At 38.0% G+C, this 21,669-nt stretch overlaps 1 protein-coding gene across 1 annotated transcript; it reads right to left on the bottom strand.

Moving 5' to 3' along the window:
• Positions 1 to 3: 3 nt before the first annotated feature.
• On the bottom strand, positions 4 to 20,710 carry LOC589810 (sugar phosphate exchanger 3). The gene is made up of 16 exons (XM_030973534.1): positions 20,672 to 20,710; positions 19,045 to 19,337; positions 17,561 to 17,672; positions 15,478 to 15,602; positions 14,798 to 14,849; positions 11,792 to 11,937; positions 10,560 to 10,656; positions 9,905 to 9,989; positions 9,442 to 9,522; positions 8,739 to 8,902; positions 8,074 to 8,215; positions 7,617 to 7,718; positions 4,777 to 4,821; positions 3,992 to 4,146; positions 3,400 to 3,465; positions 4 to 2,057 (listed from the first exon to the last, which is right to left on the bottom strand). Exons 2-16 carry the CDS (start codon positions 19,260 to 19,262, stop codon positions 1,980 to 1,982), a joined length of 1,668 nt encoding a protein of 555 aa, XP_030829394.1. The 5' UTR covers positions 19,263 to 19,337; positions 20,672 to 20,710; the 3' UTR covers positions 4 to 1,979.
• Between the last annotated feature and the right edge of the window lie 959 nt (positions 20,711 to 21,669).

The raw sequence follows: 21,669 nt of genomic DNA, 5'->3' as shown, positions 1-21,669 counted from the left end.
TGATTTTACTTTTGATATGATAATTCAATTTAATACCCTTGTAGTAATTTATATTATGCAATAATGAGGTAAACATGTTTTACTTAAACGGCCTGTATCTGACCTGATCATTTCAGAAATTGGATATACCTTTTTTTTTTATAATTTCGATAATAAAATAAGAGTCATTCAACTATCTAACAGCTTTAATAAATATACCTGATCATTTCACAAACTGAATATATTTTCTGAAAACAAATTCGATGAATAAATAAGAGTCTTTTAGATATTTTACAGTTCAATGAATATAAGAATACCTTCAAGCCAATAGCGTAGCCGTTGAGACCTATAAGTGGTGGGGGGGGGGCAGATTAGGATATGGTGCCCCCCTCCCGCATTTATCTAGAGATACTGTCAATATTATGTAACATTCTGACGGCAAATGCGAGTCTTTAATGGTTCCTGTTCAATGCACCGGTTATTTGCATGAGCCCCCCCCCCCCCGCCCCCATGAACAAAATGTTAATGTTTCTACGTTAATAGTTCAGCATAATCAGGGTGTCGCGATAGGTAAAATTTCCGAAAGAAAACTTCTATAAATTCTTCTCGTTATACTATAAATCAAACATGTTGACAGTCGCTTGTTTGAAAATTAGTGAGACGACCTATATAGGCCATGTTGGTCTTGTGTTCTATATCCCTGTTTCAATCCGTCTCTTCGAAGTATATTATATAGTCGAGTGATGCCCAAACTTAATTCTTATTATTTCAATAAAAAAAAATATATAATCTATAATAGTTGTTAAGTTGGAAGACTGTGGATAATACGATTACGATATGGATTTTACATGTAATGCATATTTTCAATTTATTTAGTCCTCCTTGCCATATTGATATACAATACTTTTTTTTCAGCGTGCAATGCACTTAATGTAGTGTATAGTTCTTAAATTATCTTCGTGGAGAATTACGAAATTGTATAAGACTCGAAATAATTATCGTATCCAGCTATTTACCATAATAATACTTCTATTTAATAGAAGATGCTACTGAATAAAACCTATTTGGAGTTGATATTGTTTAACCTGATTGTTGGTAAAGTATAGGCCTACAATGCCGCATTGGCAATCATCAACCAAGAAGTTCAATAGCGGAAAGACTTGGTAATTGAGAAAAGGCACTAGCGCATCAACTTGGGACCTTCTTATTTCACGATCACCAAAAGTATGACGCTTCCTCGAACAATATTCAAATTGTGCTTGAGGAGCCTGAGGAAAAAAATAAATCCGAAATTAGACGGAAAACGAAAAGATAAATAATAATGATTACAAAAAAGTTCAAAAGCAATTAAACAAAAAATGGTTATTTTCAATATTCAATGTCATCGTTATCTACAGATTCACGCCAAATCGCAATTGGAAATATAAAAATAAACACAACAGAACAAAAAAGACGTTATTTTCTAAACACAAAATAAATTTCATTTTACTTCAAACTTGGCGATATATATTTTCAAGTATTTCAGATAATATACAAAATATAACCACTTTCATCTTCCTTTGAAATTCATGAATTAAAGCTGACTGTGTATGCTAGCATAGTAATATAATATGAGAGAAAAGGCTCGTTCAGATAGGGCGCGGTAAACCACCGCGGTTTTATTTTATGAATGGCAACTGCGCGCAACGACGTACTTGCGCGTATGAACAGAGCTCTGCGTTATAGGAGACACGTGAAGCGTTTTCATCATAGATAATACAAATATAAAACCGCCGAAGGTTTTGCCGCGTCTGAACGAGCTTTAATTGGTATAATCTGGGGGCATTTCATGAAACAATTAGTCGGTGGTTTTCACCGACTAATATCATGTTCACCGACAACTATTTTGTCACCGACTATTTTCCAGGCCTGTGTTTGGTCAAATTTAGTCAGCGCTGACTAAATTGTCGGTGAACCACCGACTTATAATTCATGAAACGCCCCCCTAGATACTAGTGTTTTTATGTCGACCGTGATTGACACTTGGATCGCATTTCCTTGATGAATATCGGTGAAATGAAGAAGACAGCTGAGCCGATCTGAGAAATAGATATACAAAAATAATGTGATCCATATAATTTCATTTTATGAAATTTCTTTTATTTAAGTACGGATGTCTACCTCAGCCCGAAGACTGTTCTTCCGTAGGGCCGTGCATACATACAAAATACAACATAAACAAAATAGTAATAATTAATAAATTATTAACAAGAAAATAGATAATGAGGACAAGACAAGGTGTCCATGAAAAAGGAAAATCCAAGTTTATGGGTAGCGACTCGACAATTTCAGGGACCCGTTTCACAAAACTTGTCATCGATGACAAATGACAGTTTTTTTTTTATAAGCTATCGAAATCCTTGCTTCTTATTGGTTATCAACAGACTTGTCACTGATTTTTGTCATTGAAAAAAGGCTCGGGTCCCTGATCATTATTAGAAAGCCCATCCTCTCCTCCCCCAGGCGATCGACACCAAACCGACGATCAAGAACTCACGCCCGACTAATTTCATACAGCCCGAAATGGCAACGATGCAGAAACCCAACTGTCCAAATCAAGCGGATGGCCGTCACCCTTGGGTAGTCATGGCAGTGGTGGATCCAAGGGGGGGGGGGCGAGGGGCCAAGGCCCCCTCCCCTGGGAAAAACAGGTAGAAACACGTTTAATTAACCTTTATTTGGAGACAGCCCCCCTCCCCTGGTGCTAAAGGGGGTACGATTTTTAAATTTTCGAGGGCAAAAAAAAAAAAAAAATTATTGCTCCTTACCCCTCCCCCCCCCCCCCCCGCTTATTCACCGACTAGCTGAGTCGGCGCTAAATATTTTCTCACGAATTGGGCCCCCTCTTTGGCCCCCTCCCCTGGATCCGCCCCTGCGTCATGGTTATGAAATGATAGCAAATGGTTTGAAATTAATAATTGCTAAATATACACATCATAGAAAAGCTCAAACTCACCTCCATCACATGACACCACATCCATAATGGAAGGGTCGCGTATGAGTTAACACAATTTGCGATTGGTTAGGCACATGCCATTTTGTTTCAGAAAATAAAATGAGGCAGTTGAAGAAATGCCATTTTGCCACACCCATTACAAATTGTGTATGGTCCAATGATGAATAATTCCTAGTCATTTCCTTTCCTTAAAAAAGAATCATAAACAAAATTCAGCAGCCATTGATCGCTTATTTTGGACAATATTGGGCCTCAGACGCTTCCAACTCAGACTGTCTGAAATTGGTCATACGTGACTTCCCGATCACAGCTCTGGAGCCACGTGCAAGAAGAGATCATCTTATCTGACATTAGGAGCCATAACCATTTTTTTTCTTTCTTCTTTGAATTAAGCTTACGACTAACAACTATGAGTGTAGACCTACCATAACAACGAAGAATGCAAAGACCGAACCCCAACCATAGTTGATCTTCAACATAGGAATCACTACCTGTATGCATAATTATAAACAAAATATCATGAGGAATGTAGAAATTATACAAGTTTGAGATTCAGTTTCTCTTCAGGTGACGGTATCCTTGGATGCCCCCACAACACAAGATTCAGAATTATAAACATAATAATGAGATGCTTAATAAGGCTTTAAAACAACAACAACAACAACTGTGCTCTCTTCTTTTTCATGGACAAGGTGCCTTTAGAAATTAAATAAACGCTTATCATGATAGATCACACAGTATATTTCGACTGGTTAAAACAAGTATCTTTATTGCTGGTTATTCACATCATAATCTGTAAAGCGTTTAGAGACATCTTCGATGTATCAGGCGATATATGAACCCAGACTATGATATTATTTTTTACCATAAAATTAAGTTTACATAGCTGCGATTGGTTTATACATTACATCGGTGGTAAAGATAGTGGTAATTTTGTGATGGACTCCAGTAGATAAAAATAAACAGTATATGATTTCGGTTGAAATTAAAAAAGAAAAAAAAAGAAAAATCCCTCACCTGTCCTATAGCAGCACCAAAGGTACCCGTACCATCGATGATCCCTGTAACAGTAGAGAGCGCTTCTTTATCCTGTCCTAGTGAGTCTTTGCGTTGCCCTAGATCAGCTGCTATTGTAGAGCCGATCATGTGAGTCACACCACACACAAAGGCACCTTGACAAGAAAATGTATAAAAATGGTCCGTGTTCAAATAAGGATAACGCAATAATTTGATCATTCAATGATGATGCTTCAAAATTATCATTTTTCACATTCAATACAATAGCGACTAGAACTAACCTACACAACAGACTTTATTTTTATAATGAGAATTCACCAAACACTCAATACAATCAATTTATATTGCGTAAGCTGACAACTTTCACACTATGGTGTTATTTCTTCCTTTTTCATATCGACAAGCATTGAAATATCTAACTTGAAGCCCTCATAATTTCAGGCTTTTACTAGAGTTATATCAAGATAAGGGATTTGATTTTAGACCCTCTGTGAGTTACATCTTATTTTTTTCATTATCCATTTTGGAGGAAAATGCATCTGTTTAGGAAATATGACCTGAATTCATAGGAATTCACTGTAGTTAGGGGCTTAGTAATCATATCTATTGACCCTCAATGGGCCCTTACCGGGCGGTAGAACTTGACGAATAACCTTTTAAGGCATAATATAATGTTGGAATAATTTCGTAAGAAAGAACATGCCAGTCCAGTATGTAATGTTCTTGTTGTTCAGATTATTTATTATATCTTAATAATCTTTTAAAAAGTATGTATAAAAACTCACCAGCAATAGCCATCACTAAGGCGTTCCAATTATTGGCTGGGGCAACTGCAAATAAAAACAGAACAGAAAATATTACTACCAATGAAGAGCGAGTACTTGGCGATACACACTCGTTATCTCATTTCAGCATCTCACTTCGGCATCTAACTTCGGCATCTCACTTTGGCATCTCACTCCGGCATCTCACTTCGGCGGTCAGCATCTAACTTCGCATCTTACTTTCGCATTTCACTTCGACATCTCACTTCGACATCTCACTTCTGTATCTCACTTCGCATCTTAATTCGGCACCTCAATTTGGCACCTCAATTTGGCACCTCAATTCGGCATCTCACTTCTGTATCTCACTTCGGCATCTCACGTCGGCGGTCGGCATCTAACTCGGCATCTAACTTCGCATCTCACTTTCGCATTTCACTTCGACATCTCACTTCGACATCTCACTTCGGCATCTCACGTTTTCTTCTTACATCGGCATCTCGCTTCGGTTTCTCACTTCGCATCTCAATTCGGCACCTCAATTCGGCTTCTTACCTCGGCATGTCAATTCGGGTTGACACTTCGACATTTCATATTTTCTTCTCACATCGGCATTTAACTTCGGCACCTCACATCGGCATCTCATATCAGCATCTCACGTCGGCATCTCTCTTTGGCGTGACACTTTAATAATAAGAGTAATAATAATGTCTTGTTTACCCAGGGTAGCCTCATCAGTATTCATACTGTTCGCCCTGAGGGCCCTGCAATCATTATTAACCCGGTCATCGGATTCAGGCTTACCCGCACACAATGTATGCACATTCTCCACTCCCTGGGGAACATTCCAGCCAGTGCATCATTTTTACAAGCGCACACTTGCTAATCTAAGCACATAAGCTTTCGCATCTTACCGGGTACCCATTTAACACCTGGGTGAAGAGTGGCAAATGTAGATCATTGTCTTGCCAAAGGACATTAGTGCCGCGGTGGGACTTGAACCGCGGACCTTGTGATCCACAGTCCGGTGACATATCCACTCGTCCACGACACCTCCAACTTTGGCATGACACTTCGGCAGGTCACAATTTCTTCTCACATCGGCGTCTCGCTTCGCTATCTCACTCCGCATCTCAATTCGGCACCTGAATTCGGCGTGACACTTCGGGAGACACTTCGGCATCTATAATTTTCTTCTCCCATCGGCATCTCAATTCGGCACCTCAATTCGGCACCTCAATTCGGCAACTCAGTTCGGCGTGTCACTTCGGGATGACACTTCGGCATCTCAAATTTTCTTCTCACATCGGCATCAAAATTCGGCACCTAACTTCGGCACCTCACATCGGCATCTCACATCGGCACCTCATATCGGTATCTTACATCGGCATCTCACATCGGCATCTCACATCGGCATCTCACTTCGGCATCGTACCTCGGCGTCTCACATCGACATCTCATTTCGGTTTCTCACTTCGCATCTCAATTCGGCACCTCAATTCAGCATCTAACTTCGGCGTGTCACTTCGGGATGACACTCACATTTTCTTTTCACATCGGCATCTAACTTTGGCACCTGACATCGGCATCACATATTGATATCTCGCATCGGCATCGTACCTCGGCGTCTCACATCGGCGTCTCACATCGGCATCTCACTTCGGTTTCTTACTTCGCATCTCAATTCAGCACCTTAATTCGGCATCTCACTGCGGTGTGTCACTTCGGGATGACACTTCGGCAACTTACTTTAATTTCTCACATCAGCATCTGATTTCGGCACCTTACTTCGGTATCTCAAATCGGTATATCAGTTCCACATCTCACTATCGTATCTTACATCGCATCTCACTTCGGCGTCTTACAGCGGCATCTCACATCGGCATCTCACATCGGCATCTTAGATTTTCTTCTCATATTATTTTCTCACCTCGGCATCCCACTTCGGGCTTTCACTTCGCAACTTAATTTGGCACTGCACTTCGGCACCTCACTCCGGCATCTTACGTCGGCATCTCACTTTGGTGTATGCAGCTTGTGTATGTGTGTGTGTTTTGGAGAGGGGGGGAGGGGTGGGGATGGTGACCTTTGACACATCATCCTCTTCCATACATTGTGTAGATAACTGCAAGCATTCATCTTAATTATCGAGTGAACTGGGTATACTAGCTTCTAAACTAGATTTTAAACCCCCCCCCTTGAAAAAAATCCTGCGTACGCCCCTGCATCGGCATCTTACCTCGGCGTCTCACCTCGGCATCTCTCTTTGGTATATTACCTTGCATCTCAATTCTGCACCTCACTTCGGCTTCTCAATTTGGCATCTCACATTTCCTTCTCACATCGGCATCTTACCTCGGCGTCTTACCTCGGCGTCTCACCTCGGCATTTCACTTCGGAAGCTTACTTCGCATCTCAATTCGGCATCACATCGGTATCTCACATCGGCATCTTTCTTCGGAATATTACTTCGGCATCTCATTTCGTCACCTCACTTCAGTATCTCACTTCAGTATCTCACTTCCGTATCTCACTTTGAAATCTCACTGCGGCACCTTCCTTTCATCGACACATTTGTGTTACCACGTCACGTCAACTCCTCATTTCGAACCTGACTGTATCAACTGATGTTGACTCCAGGAGTACATTTTCCAAATTATAGAATCTCATCCAACCGGACTCCCTCATTTTTTCTAACAGTCATAACATTCGAACATGTAGGCCCGTCTTCGGAAAATACCAGTGGCGGCGTTCGAGTGTGGGGAAGGAGTACATCTTATTTTTTAATTTGTCAGGAGGAGGGGGAGGGGTCGTCCCTTACCTCCGTAAAGGAAGAAGATTAAGTTAGAGGGGTAACTCACCACTGTATCCATAGAGTGATCCCATAGAGCCAAACAGCATGAAGATCACAACAGGAGATCGGATTCCCAGGAAATCAGAGATCAAGCCACCAATTGATCCTCCTTAATGCAGAATAAAGCCCCAAATGATAATTCGTTAATGATTAAAATAATGCTTATTCTTATATATATATTTCGCAACTGTTTGATAAAAGCTGTTTTGTTGCTCTTCAAACAACGTTCTCTCTCCGACCATCCTAATAAACCACTAACAAAATATGAATGAAGGTTTTGCTATTGCTATTTATTTTACCACAGCCCTTTATTGATTATAATGTTAAATGATTAACAACAAAAACATTATTCTGTATGCATTGGATTGAATGTTTAAACAATATTCGTTTGATTGAAATGTTAAAAAAAAACTACAAAGGCATTTGAGTAAATATTTGATGTTAGAATAGCGGTTTCGATTTACCTATAATTCCACCAAAGTCGAAAGCCATGGATGCTCGATCGGCAGTGACCTCTGTCCATTGGAAGTTAGATGTGAGGTAGTATGGAAGCCAAGAGAACAGGGAGTAACTTACCAGCTTTACACACGCGAATCCAAGTGAATACTGTACATGAACCGGATGAAAAACATAACAAATCGTCAGGGGATATCATTATTCAAGATTTCTCCTAACATCGAATTCCGACCATGTCACTTGCTTGTTTTTTTCCAGGAATCTAAAAGAAACAGATACAGGAAAAAAAATTTCAGTTGCTCAGTGGAATAAACAGACTGTATTCATATGGAAACTAGTCAAAATGAACTTGAGCTTGTCCGGCAAAAGGCTAAATGAAGTTGCTGCATGTATTAATTTTCTCAATTGAAGATCATGTAATTACATGCAGTATATCCCTGTGAATCCCTTACATGTCTCTCTGGACCATCTCTATTTGCGTTTTCAAAAATGAGCACAAACAAATAGCAAAATAGTCTCGCGATAAATGCTGCGCCAATTTTGTTTCTTCATTGTTTGTTACACCTAAAATATGACATCATTTAATAATACTTATTTGCAGTTTAGTTTAATAACATCCCATTGAAGAAGACAAAAAGGGGTTTTAGATTCCACAATGGTATTTTGTACTTGCACAAGCAACACCTGGTAGTAAGAAAGCTTGAAGGAATCCAATAGGCTTAGGTCTAGGTCTTAGTTCTTCAATGACGTCAGCGTCATCATCGTCATCGCTCACGCGCTTGTTCGAGGCGGACGGTTTCTCCTTCTTGGATCCCAGCTTTTCTTTGTTGGCGAAGGCTGTAGCAAATGAATGATTTACGAACTAGTAATTGGTGGAGGAATTTAACAAAAGAGTTAACAAAAGATTAGAATATAACCTGCTGACGGTTTAACAAGTTCCAAGAGCCGTCTTTATAATTATATATATATATATATACGCTTTCTCATCGCTCAATATCCGGAGATTTAGAATGTAAAACGGCTTTCTTGCCTTATCTTTTCTCATCAGATCATCTAGTTCTAATGTGATTTCACTGTCTGCTGTTAAATGGGTCTGAAGGACGGATAAAAGTAATTTATTCGATAATGACGACAGTCTTCATAAACAAATGGGAACTCATATTCACTCATATCCTGAACAGAAAGACGATGATACTCCATTTTAAGTTTTCTCTTGATCATAATTTTTTCGAGATTTTGTTTTGTCAGAAAATTACGAATCTTATAAGAAAAGCGAAGTCTACAAGATGTCACTGCAATCACATTCTTTGACGTTTAGTTAACTAAATGAGGTAGGAAAGTTCTGATTCTTGATATCTACATGTAGTACACCTTACGCGTTTTGTCGTCTGATGTCGACTCCTGCTCCCTCTCATCATCATCATCATCATCATCATCATCCTCATCGAGGTATAAACCTAAGAAAGTAGTTAAAATTGATCAAGATAGAGAATCAGTATAGTGTTATTGAACAGACGGCCCAGCGTTAATAATTCGAGTACAATTTGCGTGTTTGATAACTTGAAAATATGCTGTGTACATCTAAAGATGATGGCAGAGAAAGAAAAAGTGAGGAAGATAGGGGAAGAGAGAAAGAAATGGACGAGAAGAGAGGGTGACGAAAAGATGAAAGGGAGAAAAATAGGAGATAAAGAGGAGAGAAAAGCAAGAGAGAGAGAGAGAGAGTGAGAGAGAAAGAGTGAGACAGACAGAGATAGACAGAAATAGACAGAGAGAAAGAGTTACGAAGAGAAAGAGAGAGAGAGAGAGATGTTTATTTTCCTCCATATTGTGTCTTACCAGCATCACGAGGAGATGGATTCAAGAAGAAAAGGATGACCAAACCCCAGAAGAACATCATTATGGCCGTCAGGAGGAAGGCGAACTGAAATAAAAACCAGATAAAGATATTTAATAACTTCGATGAACATTTTAAATTCTGAAATCCGTGAATACAACTTCAACAACAAAAAAGAAGTAAATGTTACCATCCTAAAGAGGTCTTTGTTAATAACATCTGAAACCGTAGGTCTGTGAATTGCATGGACAATTAACGTTCCTTCTGTTCATTCGGAAGAATGTGCCTTTTTTTTCCCTTCTTCTCCTAGGCTTTCTTTCTTTTTTGTTGGTGTCCTTTTAAACCAGTGGTGGCGCTTCCTCTCTGACAAGAGGAATTTGTCGAGGCTCCGTCGATTAGGCCTACATAAAAGTATAGTGGTTGTTTGGACACCGGCAACCTTAAAGCCCCACTGTACTACTTGTAGCTACTTGCTCCCTCTATATAGAAAACAATGCCTAATCGGTGATCATTGGTCCCCCATGATCCTCTTTTTCTTATGTTACATGTAATTGAGAGCTGAGTTGATGAGATAGCCAATCGTCAGTGACCACCCTGGGTGGTCTAATTCCTTCTAGCCAAACTAGTACAGGCGGGCTTTAAATGATTGTATCTAACCTCGTATCCGTAGGTCAGGACCAGTGACGCCGAGAGAGCTCCTACGATGTTACCAACAGAGCCACAAGCACTCCAGATACCAAACACCAACCCTCGACTGTGAACCGCCAAGAAAAACATCATCAGAAGATGAAGGAAAAGGAGAGAGGGGAGGGGAGGAAAAGGAGGGAGGGAGGGGGAGGAAAAGGAGGGAAGGGGCAAGGGGGGGGGGTAACAAGTTTGAGATAATTACAATATTCAACAATACATTTCGAGTTTGACATTTAGTAATAGCAAAGCATTTGTGCCACAATTCATGAAAGAAAAATACATCATGACACTTTGTTGATAATAAGCAAGGTACCCATATGTTAAGAGATTTTTTAAAATTGATATAAAGAAAATTTACTAATTATTACTAATAGATACATTGATACAACTGCAGAAATCAACATCTTTTTTTACTTCCTATTACAACAAAAATAGTACCTAAACTGTATAGTTCTAAAGTGTTACTTTAGTCCGTGGATAATTCCTATATCTTTATTCAAATACTACTCATTTGCTTGTTTAAATGACAAAAAATGTAGGACGAAAAAAGAAGAGAAGAGAAGTCTACCGTTTGTGTGATGAGTATAGCAGACAATTGTATTCAAAATAATTGTGCTTGTTTACATTGAAGTGTTGAATGGTCAAGCCCCAAATTATTTGTCTTAATTATTATGATTTAAATCGCATCCATATGCAGGTACTCATGCTTGCGAATACACAGAACAAGTTGCGTCTAAAGCTACCTTGCACAAAAAACAAAAGTTACTCTAGGAGATTGCGCTTTCAGTTGGGCCGCTCCAAAGCTTTGGAATAACCTACCACTATAGACTTAATAAAAGTCTATATATAACCTGTTCCTGTCTTTCAAAGTTTTGTTGACGACGCACTTGTTTTAAGGAGCTTTTGAACACTATTGTTATTGTGTGTCTGTAAAGTATAGCACTGTCGGGAGTTTAGTTTTTATAATAATAATAATAGCTCACATTTATAATGCGCCTAATACTTTGTTTCTAGGCGCGGAACATAATTATTACCCCGGTCATCGGATTCAGGCTTACCCGCAACACAATGTATGCACATTTTCCACTCCCTGGGGAGTATTCCAGCTCGTCGCCATTTTACAAGCGCAGTTTAGTATATTCATATATACTAGCTGCGCTATGTAAATCGATCTAATTATTATAATCATTATAACAGTGTACCTTTTCTCAGAGAACCAGTTGCCCATGACTGCAATGAGTGTAGGCCAGCCTGTTCCCTGTAGAAGACCATTCAAGATCCAGAATATCGCGTAATACCAATGATTGTAAACCTTCACCCACTCACTCAATGTACCGAACAAGAACATCTGTTAAAGAAACCAACAAGTTGGGTCAATTATATAGAACAAAATTATAGACAAATTGACAAAAATATTACTGGAGGAAACACGAACAGCCCGAGAAAAAACAAAATAGTCTAGAACTAATCGAAAAATAGTGGGGAAAACAGCACAGAAAATATGTTTTTGACTATTTTCAACTCTGAATATATTTTTCATCTATCTTTTGTTCCGAATCCAGTAGTCTATTTTTTGTTGTTGTCTTTTCCCCTTTATTCCATAAGAAAATTGAAAGAAAATAATCTAGTTTTCTAGGAAATACCATAAAAATGTAGAGAAAATAGCCACAAACAAAATTAATTTGAGGGAAAAAAAAACGACCAGGGAAACCACGCCCCGTCACACAACCGCCACTCCCCTTGCGTTTTAGCTTGCTGAGGAACATGTCCAAAATCTTAATACTTTCATCAAAGATGGATCATATTCGTTGGATACTATTTTTTTTGTTTACTGATAATTTGCTTTAGTTAGGATGGATACCCCCCATATGTCGCCTACATTACCTAGTTCTATTCCAGTCCAAAATATTAACGAAAAATAATTATGTAGTTTTTTTTTTTTTAGAAAACACAACATTAGTCGCGTGATCTTTTCTATTTACAGAGTTACAGGTCAATCCAACCCTTGTAATAATTTTAGTGGTATGGAAGCAGAAAAATAAAAATAAATAGAATGATGGAAGTTTGAAATAAGCCAGACCAAAAATAAGGGAATTGTGAACTTTTGAAATCACAAAATCCATGCGAATCTTAAATTGGCAATTTGGTCAGTAGATTCTGACGTAGTAATGGGACAACTCTCCTGTATTTCATGTACAAAAATATAATTCATTTCTTTTTCTCCTAATTGCCTCCTCACTTGGGGGCACTAATCAACGTTTATTATGGATCGAATATTATTATAGGTCCTCCATAAAGAAAAGACCCTCCCGAATCGTACATTTTTTGGAAAAATGACACTTTAATAATTTTGTGAGTTGAAACAAATAGGAAAGTATAGTACGGCACTTCGTCACAATGACATTCATGGGTGTCGATCCCGGGGGGATGGGGGGGGGGGGGATATATCCCCCCAATATTTCAGGTGGGGGAATGGCCTGTACAATCATTCCCCCCCCCCCCCAATAATTCACTATCAGAAAAATTAAGAGAAAAATTAATGATGAGAGCCCGATGAGATTAGTTAATATACACATTTTGCTATCTCATTATATACGAAGTAAATAAGACAACCGTATATGAGACAAGAATAAATTGAATTCTTGCTCATACGGCTTCATCATGCATGCAGGAATCAATGAATTTATTCAATTTGTTTAATCAACAGCATCATAGAAATGCTGTGCGCCAAATACAAAAACGAAGCCTCAAAAAGCAACGAGCTAAATGTTAAGCGCGAAGCGCAAAAGTAGCAATCTGCAATGCACATCAGACAATCCTGGACAGTGTAAACGTAGATGAACTCTGTGACGATTTCGTGATGAAATCGGAGACTAGGAGAAAGATTTTTGGACATTAGTATGACTTATAAAATAGTTCACTAGTTGTTATGTTGTTTCCGTTCACCCTTTTTAAAATTCACGTCATTGTATATTTTTTTCACTCATTTTATTTCCTGATATTTCCTAAATTTGTTTTCGTTTTTGGAGAAAGATTATTATGTCACAACTTATTTGTGACACAACTTATTTTCAGTGGGGAAACTAAATTCAGACAAGGATTAATATAGAGGACAGTACAACGAATCGTCTTCTTTCTCTAATAATTTAGTGAAAAGGGCAAAGCTGTTAGGGGGGCAACTGAATTCAGACGTGGATTAAGAGTATTAATCAAATGAAACGTCAAAGTACACGATACAACTAATCGTCTTCTTTTACTAACAATTTAATGAACCGTGAAAGCTTCCGCGCTACGCGCGGAATGGGCGAAAATGAATACAGACAAGGATTAAGAGTAATAATTTATTGAAACGTTAAAGCTTCCGCGCTTCGCGCGGTAGGGGGGAAACTAAATTCATGAAGGACACGATACAACAAATCGTCTTCTTTCTCTAATAATGTAATAAAATGTGAAAGCTTCCGCGCAGGAATGGGCGAAAATGAATTCAGACAAGGATTAAGAGTCGAGTATGGTACATAGAATCGTCTTCTTTCTTTAATAATCTAATGAAACGTCAGAGATTCCGCGCTACGCGCGGGGGAAGGGAACTTGATTCAAACATTAAGGATTAAGAGTCGAAAATGATACATCGAATCGTCTTCTTTCTTTAATAATCTAATGAAACGTCAGAGCTTCCGCGTTATGCGCGGAGGAAGGGGAACTTGATTCAAACAAGGATAAAGAGTCGAGAACGGTCCAACGAATCGTCTTCTTTCTCTAATAATTTAGTGAAACGTCAAAGCTTCCGCGCTTCGCGTGCTCACTACCGCCCCCTAAAATGAAATCCTGGCTACGCGCTTGGGAGGGGTGCAACTTGCCACACGTTTCTACCTCTTGGTTGCTTTGATCAATTGCCGAAAATATTTTGGCACCTATCATCCCCCCCAACCACGGATACAAATCGACACCCTTGATGACATTACCGGTTCGGCCAATTTGAAGTGCCCATGCGTATAGTGATTACCATTTTTTTCTTCTAAAGTCATAATTTCTTATTTTGTGCCCGATTTCGTTCAAACTTTCACCAGTCTCCTTCTTTGATTCTTCAGTGCTTTTCAGTCTTTTTAATGTAAGTAGTCTGTTAATGTTGGATTTCATTTTAAGTGTTTATGATGGTTAACAATTTGTTATGTTTTCCCTTCCTTCAATATCATGCCGCCAAAACTTACCATCATGGCTGAACTACACATTCCAAATGAAAGCACTAGCCTCAGATCAAGCCTGTTGAATGGATAGTTAGCAGTCAACACCGGTCAAAATTAGTATGTTTTATTGAAAGCATTCATCAAGAGTTCAACTTGAGAGTTATGAAGTGCATGGGAAAAGCGTACCTGTGACGACTTACTTACAGACAGTAGTTGTGCGAAAATCTTTCCTTAGCGTTGTCAAAATCATGACGTCAAACCCAACTTTGATAATTATTATCCATTACACAGTTTGATTAATTGGTTAAATGCAAGTTACTCTGACGTCTACTACTAATATCGATGCGTATACTTCCGATCATCACTAAACTATGAAATCTACACCACAGCACTATAAAAGGCAATTAATGTACAACGGACGCATTTGGAGTGTAATAACTGTGGAAATGAGATTTTATTTGGATTAATGTCCAATTACCTAAACTTCAATCAATATATTCAGACATTATTTTGTCACTTTTTTCCTTCTATTTTCAGACAATATCAACGCATTGTGGTTCATCTCTTTATCACTACTATCGTTTTGTAATTTCACAGTACTTCCGTTTAGTATGATATATCAATAAAGATAGTAAATGCTTAATTAAAATCCAAAAAACATAATTTCGAATGTTTAGAGAATAAAACATCATAAAGGACTTTACCTGTCTCCGATGAAGCCGCTTATAAACAATCCAACTGTATACGAAGCTAGGAAGACAGTGTCAAGGACGCTGAAAAATACTTCAGCTTCTCCTATCGTATCTAAGAATGGATCCTCGGTAAGGTACTGATATGAGATAGTGAATAAACAATAAGTTTAGAGAAACAAAAGATAGAAAGGAGAAACGTGAAAGGATTAGGTACTGCATGGAGAAGATGATTAGTGAACGTAATGCTGCGTGGAAAAGTGTAAAAGTATTGGAAGGAACGGGATTGAAGAGGAATCCTTTACAATAAATTGAAGAGGCGCGATGGCTCAGCGGTATAGAGCAGTGGTCTCGCAACCGGGAGTTCTCGGGTTCGAAACCATATCAACGCACTCATACTCTTTGATAAGGCATTAATCCCCATTACCAAGTCACACGGAGAGGACTTAAAGCTGTTGGTCCCCTGGTAGTTTACTTATAAGCATATTTTGTTAGCACTCATGTAAAACGATCATTATCATCAAATAAAATTTACTTGACCTAGGCTGAAAGGGACTTGGGGCTCAACCTCCCAAAAAAATTCAAGTCCCACCCCAATTTTATCTTAATCATAAACGAAATTCAAGCGAGAAACATTTAGATAATGAATTTAAGAACCACCCTCCTATTATTCTCATTGAACCGCACTTGGTTTAAGGATATGTACATCGGACACGGATTTTAACCTTTAACTCTCTCGTCGTTTCAATTAAAATAAATGGACTGAACCGCCATAATAACGTGCTCATAAGAAGTAAACTCATTTAAATTGTTCACCGTCCACAGACGTTAGACTATACCGTATTGAACGAGGACGACTGTTTCACTTATATACGGTTCTTTTCAATTATTGATCGATCGATATGATTTTAACACATCCTTGTCGTAGCCGCCCAATATCTATTATTTCCAATTCACACACACCAAACACCCTCAGTGGCCGAAACTAGGTCTAGCAACCTTTAACCGTTTTAGATATCCATCCACTGACCCGAACTAGAATATATACATGCAGAAGTATATCAGCCCATTACATATATCCACAATAAAACAAAAATGTCCGGAATATTTTTACACATTTGACATTCGAAAGACGCGGACAGAAGCCAGACCATTCAAGGTATACATAATTGATGTTGTCATAGGCGCTGATCATACCAGCAAGATATGATACAAATTACACGACTTGGCATACAAAATCACTCTCAGAATATTGAAATGAAATAATAATAATAATAATAAAAGAGCGACATTAAACTTTTCCGTTGCATTCGCCTAGTCACAGATGGAAATTGAAGCATCAGTTATGACTTTAGACGCACATTTCCTTCAAGAGAATGTTTCTCAAGCTCTTTTCTTTCTTCTTCTCACTATGAATATGACAGACAAAGAAAGCGGACAAAATATACAGTTCCTCAGGTAGACAAAGGAACATCCCTTCACTGCTTTTATGTAAAAAGTGAATATGCATGTGGCACCTGTTCTACACATTTTTACATAATAGCAGTGAAGGGATGTTCCTTTGTCTACCTGAGGAACTGTATATTTTGTCCGCTTTCTTTGTCAGTCATATTCATAGTGTCTGTACCCTTGATTTATTAGGTGATCTGCCGCGTAGCATAGCAGAGCACCTAACGGTCTTGGATTTTATTCGCTTCATATCTCATGAATGACATGGTTAATGGGAATAAAATTCGACCCGGGGCAATATGATCTTAGCTTGGTCAATATATCTGATATACCCCTCAAGCCCAGTCAATATAATATAATTATTGATCTTAACAAAAACATTTTTTTTATATTACTGATGCGTGTCGTCATCTAGTGTATCTAATCTTCCTTTGAATTTCTACATGTGTTATTTCTCGATCAAAGTGGCAGATCACTCCTAAATCATCTCTGTGACGAATTCAATGTCTTGTTTAATTTGTTACATCTTTTCCATGGCTAATCAATACTGCATTGTCGTTTATATTCGTGAAAACAAGGAAAGGATCCGGAGCAACAGATTATCACTTTGTATCGTTATCAGTTTTCTGTAATGAATATTCCTTCTCACCATTGTGTCATTTGGGAAGATGGTCTCATTGAGTGGTAGCAAGGTCCATGTTTCTGTCAGGGCTGTCCTGACATTACTGAATGTCTTCCTGGCCGCGTGAATGAACACAAACCTATAATTATGTCGAAAAATACGATATGAAAGAAATATGAAATGATGGATTAAGTTCGATTCTATTTCAAGTCAGGGGTGTTGTGTACCAGCGGCGGATCTAGGGGGCTCGGGCCACCCTCCCCTGGCCAAAAAAATATAGGTTAAAAAAAAGATGGTAACGTTTTACATTAAAAAAAGAAAAAAAGAAGAAGACGGGCCCCTCCCCTGGCAAAACAAAACATAACTATATATTTTATTTGTTTTGCTCAAGGGGGGGGGGGGTGTTGAGTAAAAAAAGAAATAGAGTTCCATACATCCCCTCCCCCCCCCCCCCCCCCCCCCCCCGTCGAACCAAAAAAAATATGGTGCTTCCATTCAATTTATTATTCAATTTATTACAAGATTGGATTCGCCTTTAGGAAATGCCGGATTTATCCAATAGGCTATTTTCGTCCCGGATTTTCGTAATGTTAACCAGATTCAATGTACTCGTCTTTGTGAAGTGCTTCGATACAAACTATTTCATTCACCTGATAGGAATAATAGTATTTCAATAGACAGAATCCGAACTACATACATTAGATGTTGTCAGGTTGGACAAACAATATGGCTTGCCCTAAATAGCAACACTTAATCTATACAGTTTTCATTGAAATACTATCTTTCTTATCAGGTGAATGAAATAATTTGTATTGAGGCACTTCATTACCAAAATGGCCTAAATGCTTTTAACGAGCCAGCCTTAAGCATAGAGCTGTTTACTAATTGTATGCACACCTCTTGAACAAACGTTTCTTTTGGAAACATTAAAGCCTGTCAGAGAAACCACCGTACACATCGCAATAACTACTGTATTCAAAGTGGATTCCGTCTAAATTCAGTGCTGTTGTGCATATAAGGTGAGTTAGAAAGTTAGTCTAGGGGTTCTGCAGATCGAGAAAGTTGCACGGATAATTTGAAATACAGTAGTTAACAAGTGTTTTTTATATTTAAAAAACCCCAACAATAATCATGTAGTCTCATATTCGTCATGCAATGTCTTCCTTCCTAGTCGTATAGTGACTTTTATCCCTAGTGAAGCTAATTTCTCATACAACCGGCCATCTTCACTACCGGCCATCGTCGTCATCGTCACCATCACCAATCACCATCAATAATCATTATAGTAGAACTGAGCAGACAGTGACAAAAAAGTAAATACAAATCATGCTGGATACCCCCCCCCCCCCACACACACACACACGACACAACATTAACAAAAACTAAACCCAAAACAAAAATGAAATTGAAAATTAGATTACGCAACACTATAATATGAAATATAACTATATAACAACAACAAAAATGATGAAAAGGAAAATCAAACCACCCTTTACAGTGGTTTTACTTACGCAAAAAATGTAAGGAAAAAGACAAGTGCATGATGTCTTGTTAAGGCCCTCGAGTATCTCTTCGGAAGGATAGCCATACCATCTAAGCCCCCTGCTAGAGACCAATACTGCACTCCGCCGAATGTCTGCACACTCCTATCACTGTCCGATCGCGATCGGCTCTTCGGCTGAGGCACCAGTAACGGGAGCAGCTGTTCTACCGAGTGACGAACCTTCATATTATTTTTCCGCTCGCCGTTCCAGATGGTGTTGATTGTGTGTTTCAATCGATTGGTATAGTTCTATTTTTTTCTCTGGATACATAAAGATGAAAGGTTGCCAGTGGTTTTGTTGATCTCATGAACATAACATCTCTAAAATAATTGATTAAATTGTTTTGGTCATATTTTATCAATCATTTAAAGTTAAATAAGCATCAAATTGATGATAAAAACCTCATGAGCTATTATATTTGTTCCCCCTTTCCGTTAGTCGGGCGCAATGCGATAGCGCAAAACAGAAGTTTTAAAGCCCCTCTAAAGTATTGGTAGCCTCAACATTTTGATGGCAAAATTTCACTTAAACGGTATGTGAAAGAGGATGTCATTTAAGACACACTTTTGCAAGGATTTTTAAAACAGATGTGTATGAAGTCGAATATTGATGAAAGAATATAAAATTAAGGTTTTCTTCGTACTACAGAAAACCCAAATCATGTAGTCTATTATCAATATTTGTTTTCAAACACATTTTTTCGAGGGAAATCTTTGCAGATGTGTGTCTTAATTGACATCCTCTTTCACATAATGATACAATTTAAGTAAAATTTTACCATCATATTTTTGACGAATTTGAGGCTCCCAACACTTTTGTCCAACTTGAAAAATAAAATAAAAGGAAAAATAGGTTAAAGTATTTCCTAACAGGTATAGCCCAATGAGCGTAAAGACTGAAATCAACCCCCCCCTTTTTTTTTACTTGATAAGGATATAATTAGATTGAAGTCTTCAAAAAAGTGTAAATTAGTATTTTATTCATGCATTACAAATAATAAATCTGCATTTCAAAAGTTAAAAAAGAAAACAGAATGGCCAAAATGTTACCTCGCTTGCTTCGTTCCCTCGCAAATAACTATAAATAGCATTGCTTTGAATACAATACTAAAGACATTTTTAAAATATTTTTTAAATCATGATAGTATAAAGTAAAAAGTTAAGAAATGTGGAAAAAAAACGTCCGTCGTCCTATCCGACCCCCCCCCCCCTCCTTATGGTTTACGCAAATTTGGGCACAGACAAAAAGATTTTATTGCTGAAATAAAGAATTCTTGCTAAAATATGTAACTTTTTTCTTCTTTTAGAAACACATGAACCAACACTGGAGGTTAAAGTCAATATCAGTCGAGTGTTAAAAACCATGTAGAGAGACGGCCGTGCACCCTTGCAGAAGGATGTCGAATGTACCGCAACAGCAGGGCCAAAAAAAACAAAAAAAACTACCGAAATCTGATAGAGAGCAAAATAATATTCAGCAAATTATTTAAAGAGATATTAAATTTGATTAATAATTGTTTTCATAGCATTTGAAAATATTTCAAAAATTCGAAAATCTACAAAATAAATAAAAGTTTCGTGGTCATTTGACTTACCTTGTAAAGCTGGATAGATTACCAAGAACTCTAATCAGCAAAACTTTTCTTGAAACTGAGATATAATCCCTTAAAATTATCAATTTACCCAAAAAATCTTTAGAAACGAACTTTCTGAACCTTTGCCATCTTGCCTTAAAAACAAACCAATAATCTCCCTAAAGTTCAAGATATTTGAACTTTGAAATGACAGAATCTAGTAGGGTTTACACATGATCTTATACATATAAATATACATACTCAAGATATAGTTGTAACTCTATTTACATTACTCTTTTGCCATCTCTCCCTTTATCTTCCTTCTCCTAGAGGTGCTCCCCTTCATTCCAGCTCCAAGGATCCATTTATTTGCTCTATTTCTCCCTCTCTTTCCTTCTCTCTCTCTCTCTCTCTCTCTCTCTCTCTCTCTCTCTCACACACACCTTTTCTTTCCCCCTGTTTATCGCTCACCTCACCTCCTATCCCCCCTCTCTCTCCATGTATCTCTCACCCTACCCCCTCTCTCTCTTCCACTTTTCTCCTTTCCTCTCTCTCCCAAATATGTTTTCATCTTCTCTTAATGGAGTTTCTCTCATTTTTTCAGCCTCTCCTTGCTCTTTTCTAAACAAATTTAAACAATGATTGTACTGCACCCAAAAGCGTTTCTTACAACTAAAGCACACATGCACCGTATCTATAAATAAAAAAATAGCATTCCAGCGTCATCTGGTACTTTAAATTCGATATACACTTGAGAAAAATCATTTGTAGTAGACATTGCATACATATTGCTTGGCACTCCTTTCATTACTGTATCTGAAAGTGTGTGTGTGTTTAGGTTAGTCCTCAGCCATTGCATACATTACATGGTACATATTTGCTTGAAACTTAAAGTTCTATTTTACATTTTAAAGGGGAAGTCCACCCTGATATTAAATTGGTTTTTACCAGAAGCAGAAAATGAGAGATATACAGGTCAGAGAAAGTTATAGCAAAACCGATTAAAAATAAGAAAGATA

This window comes from Strongylocentrotus purpuratus, unplaced genomic scaffold (genome assembly GCF_000002235.5).
Source record: "Strongylocentrotus purpuratus isolate Spur 01 unplaced genomic scaffold, Spur_5.0 spur5_scaffold_6, whole genome shotgun sequence".
Lineage (NCBI taxonomy): Eukaryota > Metazoa > Echinodermata > Echinoidea > Camarodonta > Strongylocentrotidae > Strongylocentrotus > Strongylocentrotus purpuratus.
The sequence above is the reverse complement of the archived record's forward strand: the minus strand, read 5'-3'. Positions and strand labels throughout refer to the sequence as shown.

Coding starts and splice junctions, on each gene's coding strand:
- LOC589810 (XM_030973534.1), bottom strand. CDS start 19,262: ATGAAGGTTCGTCACTCGGTAGAACAGCTGCTCCCGTTACTGGTGCCT. Junction 9,990..10,559: donor TCCTGACCTACGGATACGAG/GTTAGATACAAT, acceptor TTTTTATTTCAG/TTCGCCTTCCTCCTGACGGC. Junction 2,058..3,399: donor TTGCATTCTTCGTTGTTATG/GTAGGTCTACAC, acceptor TCTATTTCTCAG/ATCGGCTCAGCTGTCTTCTT.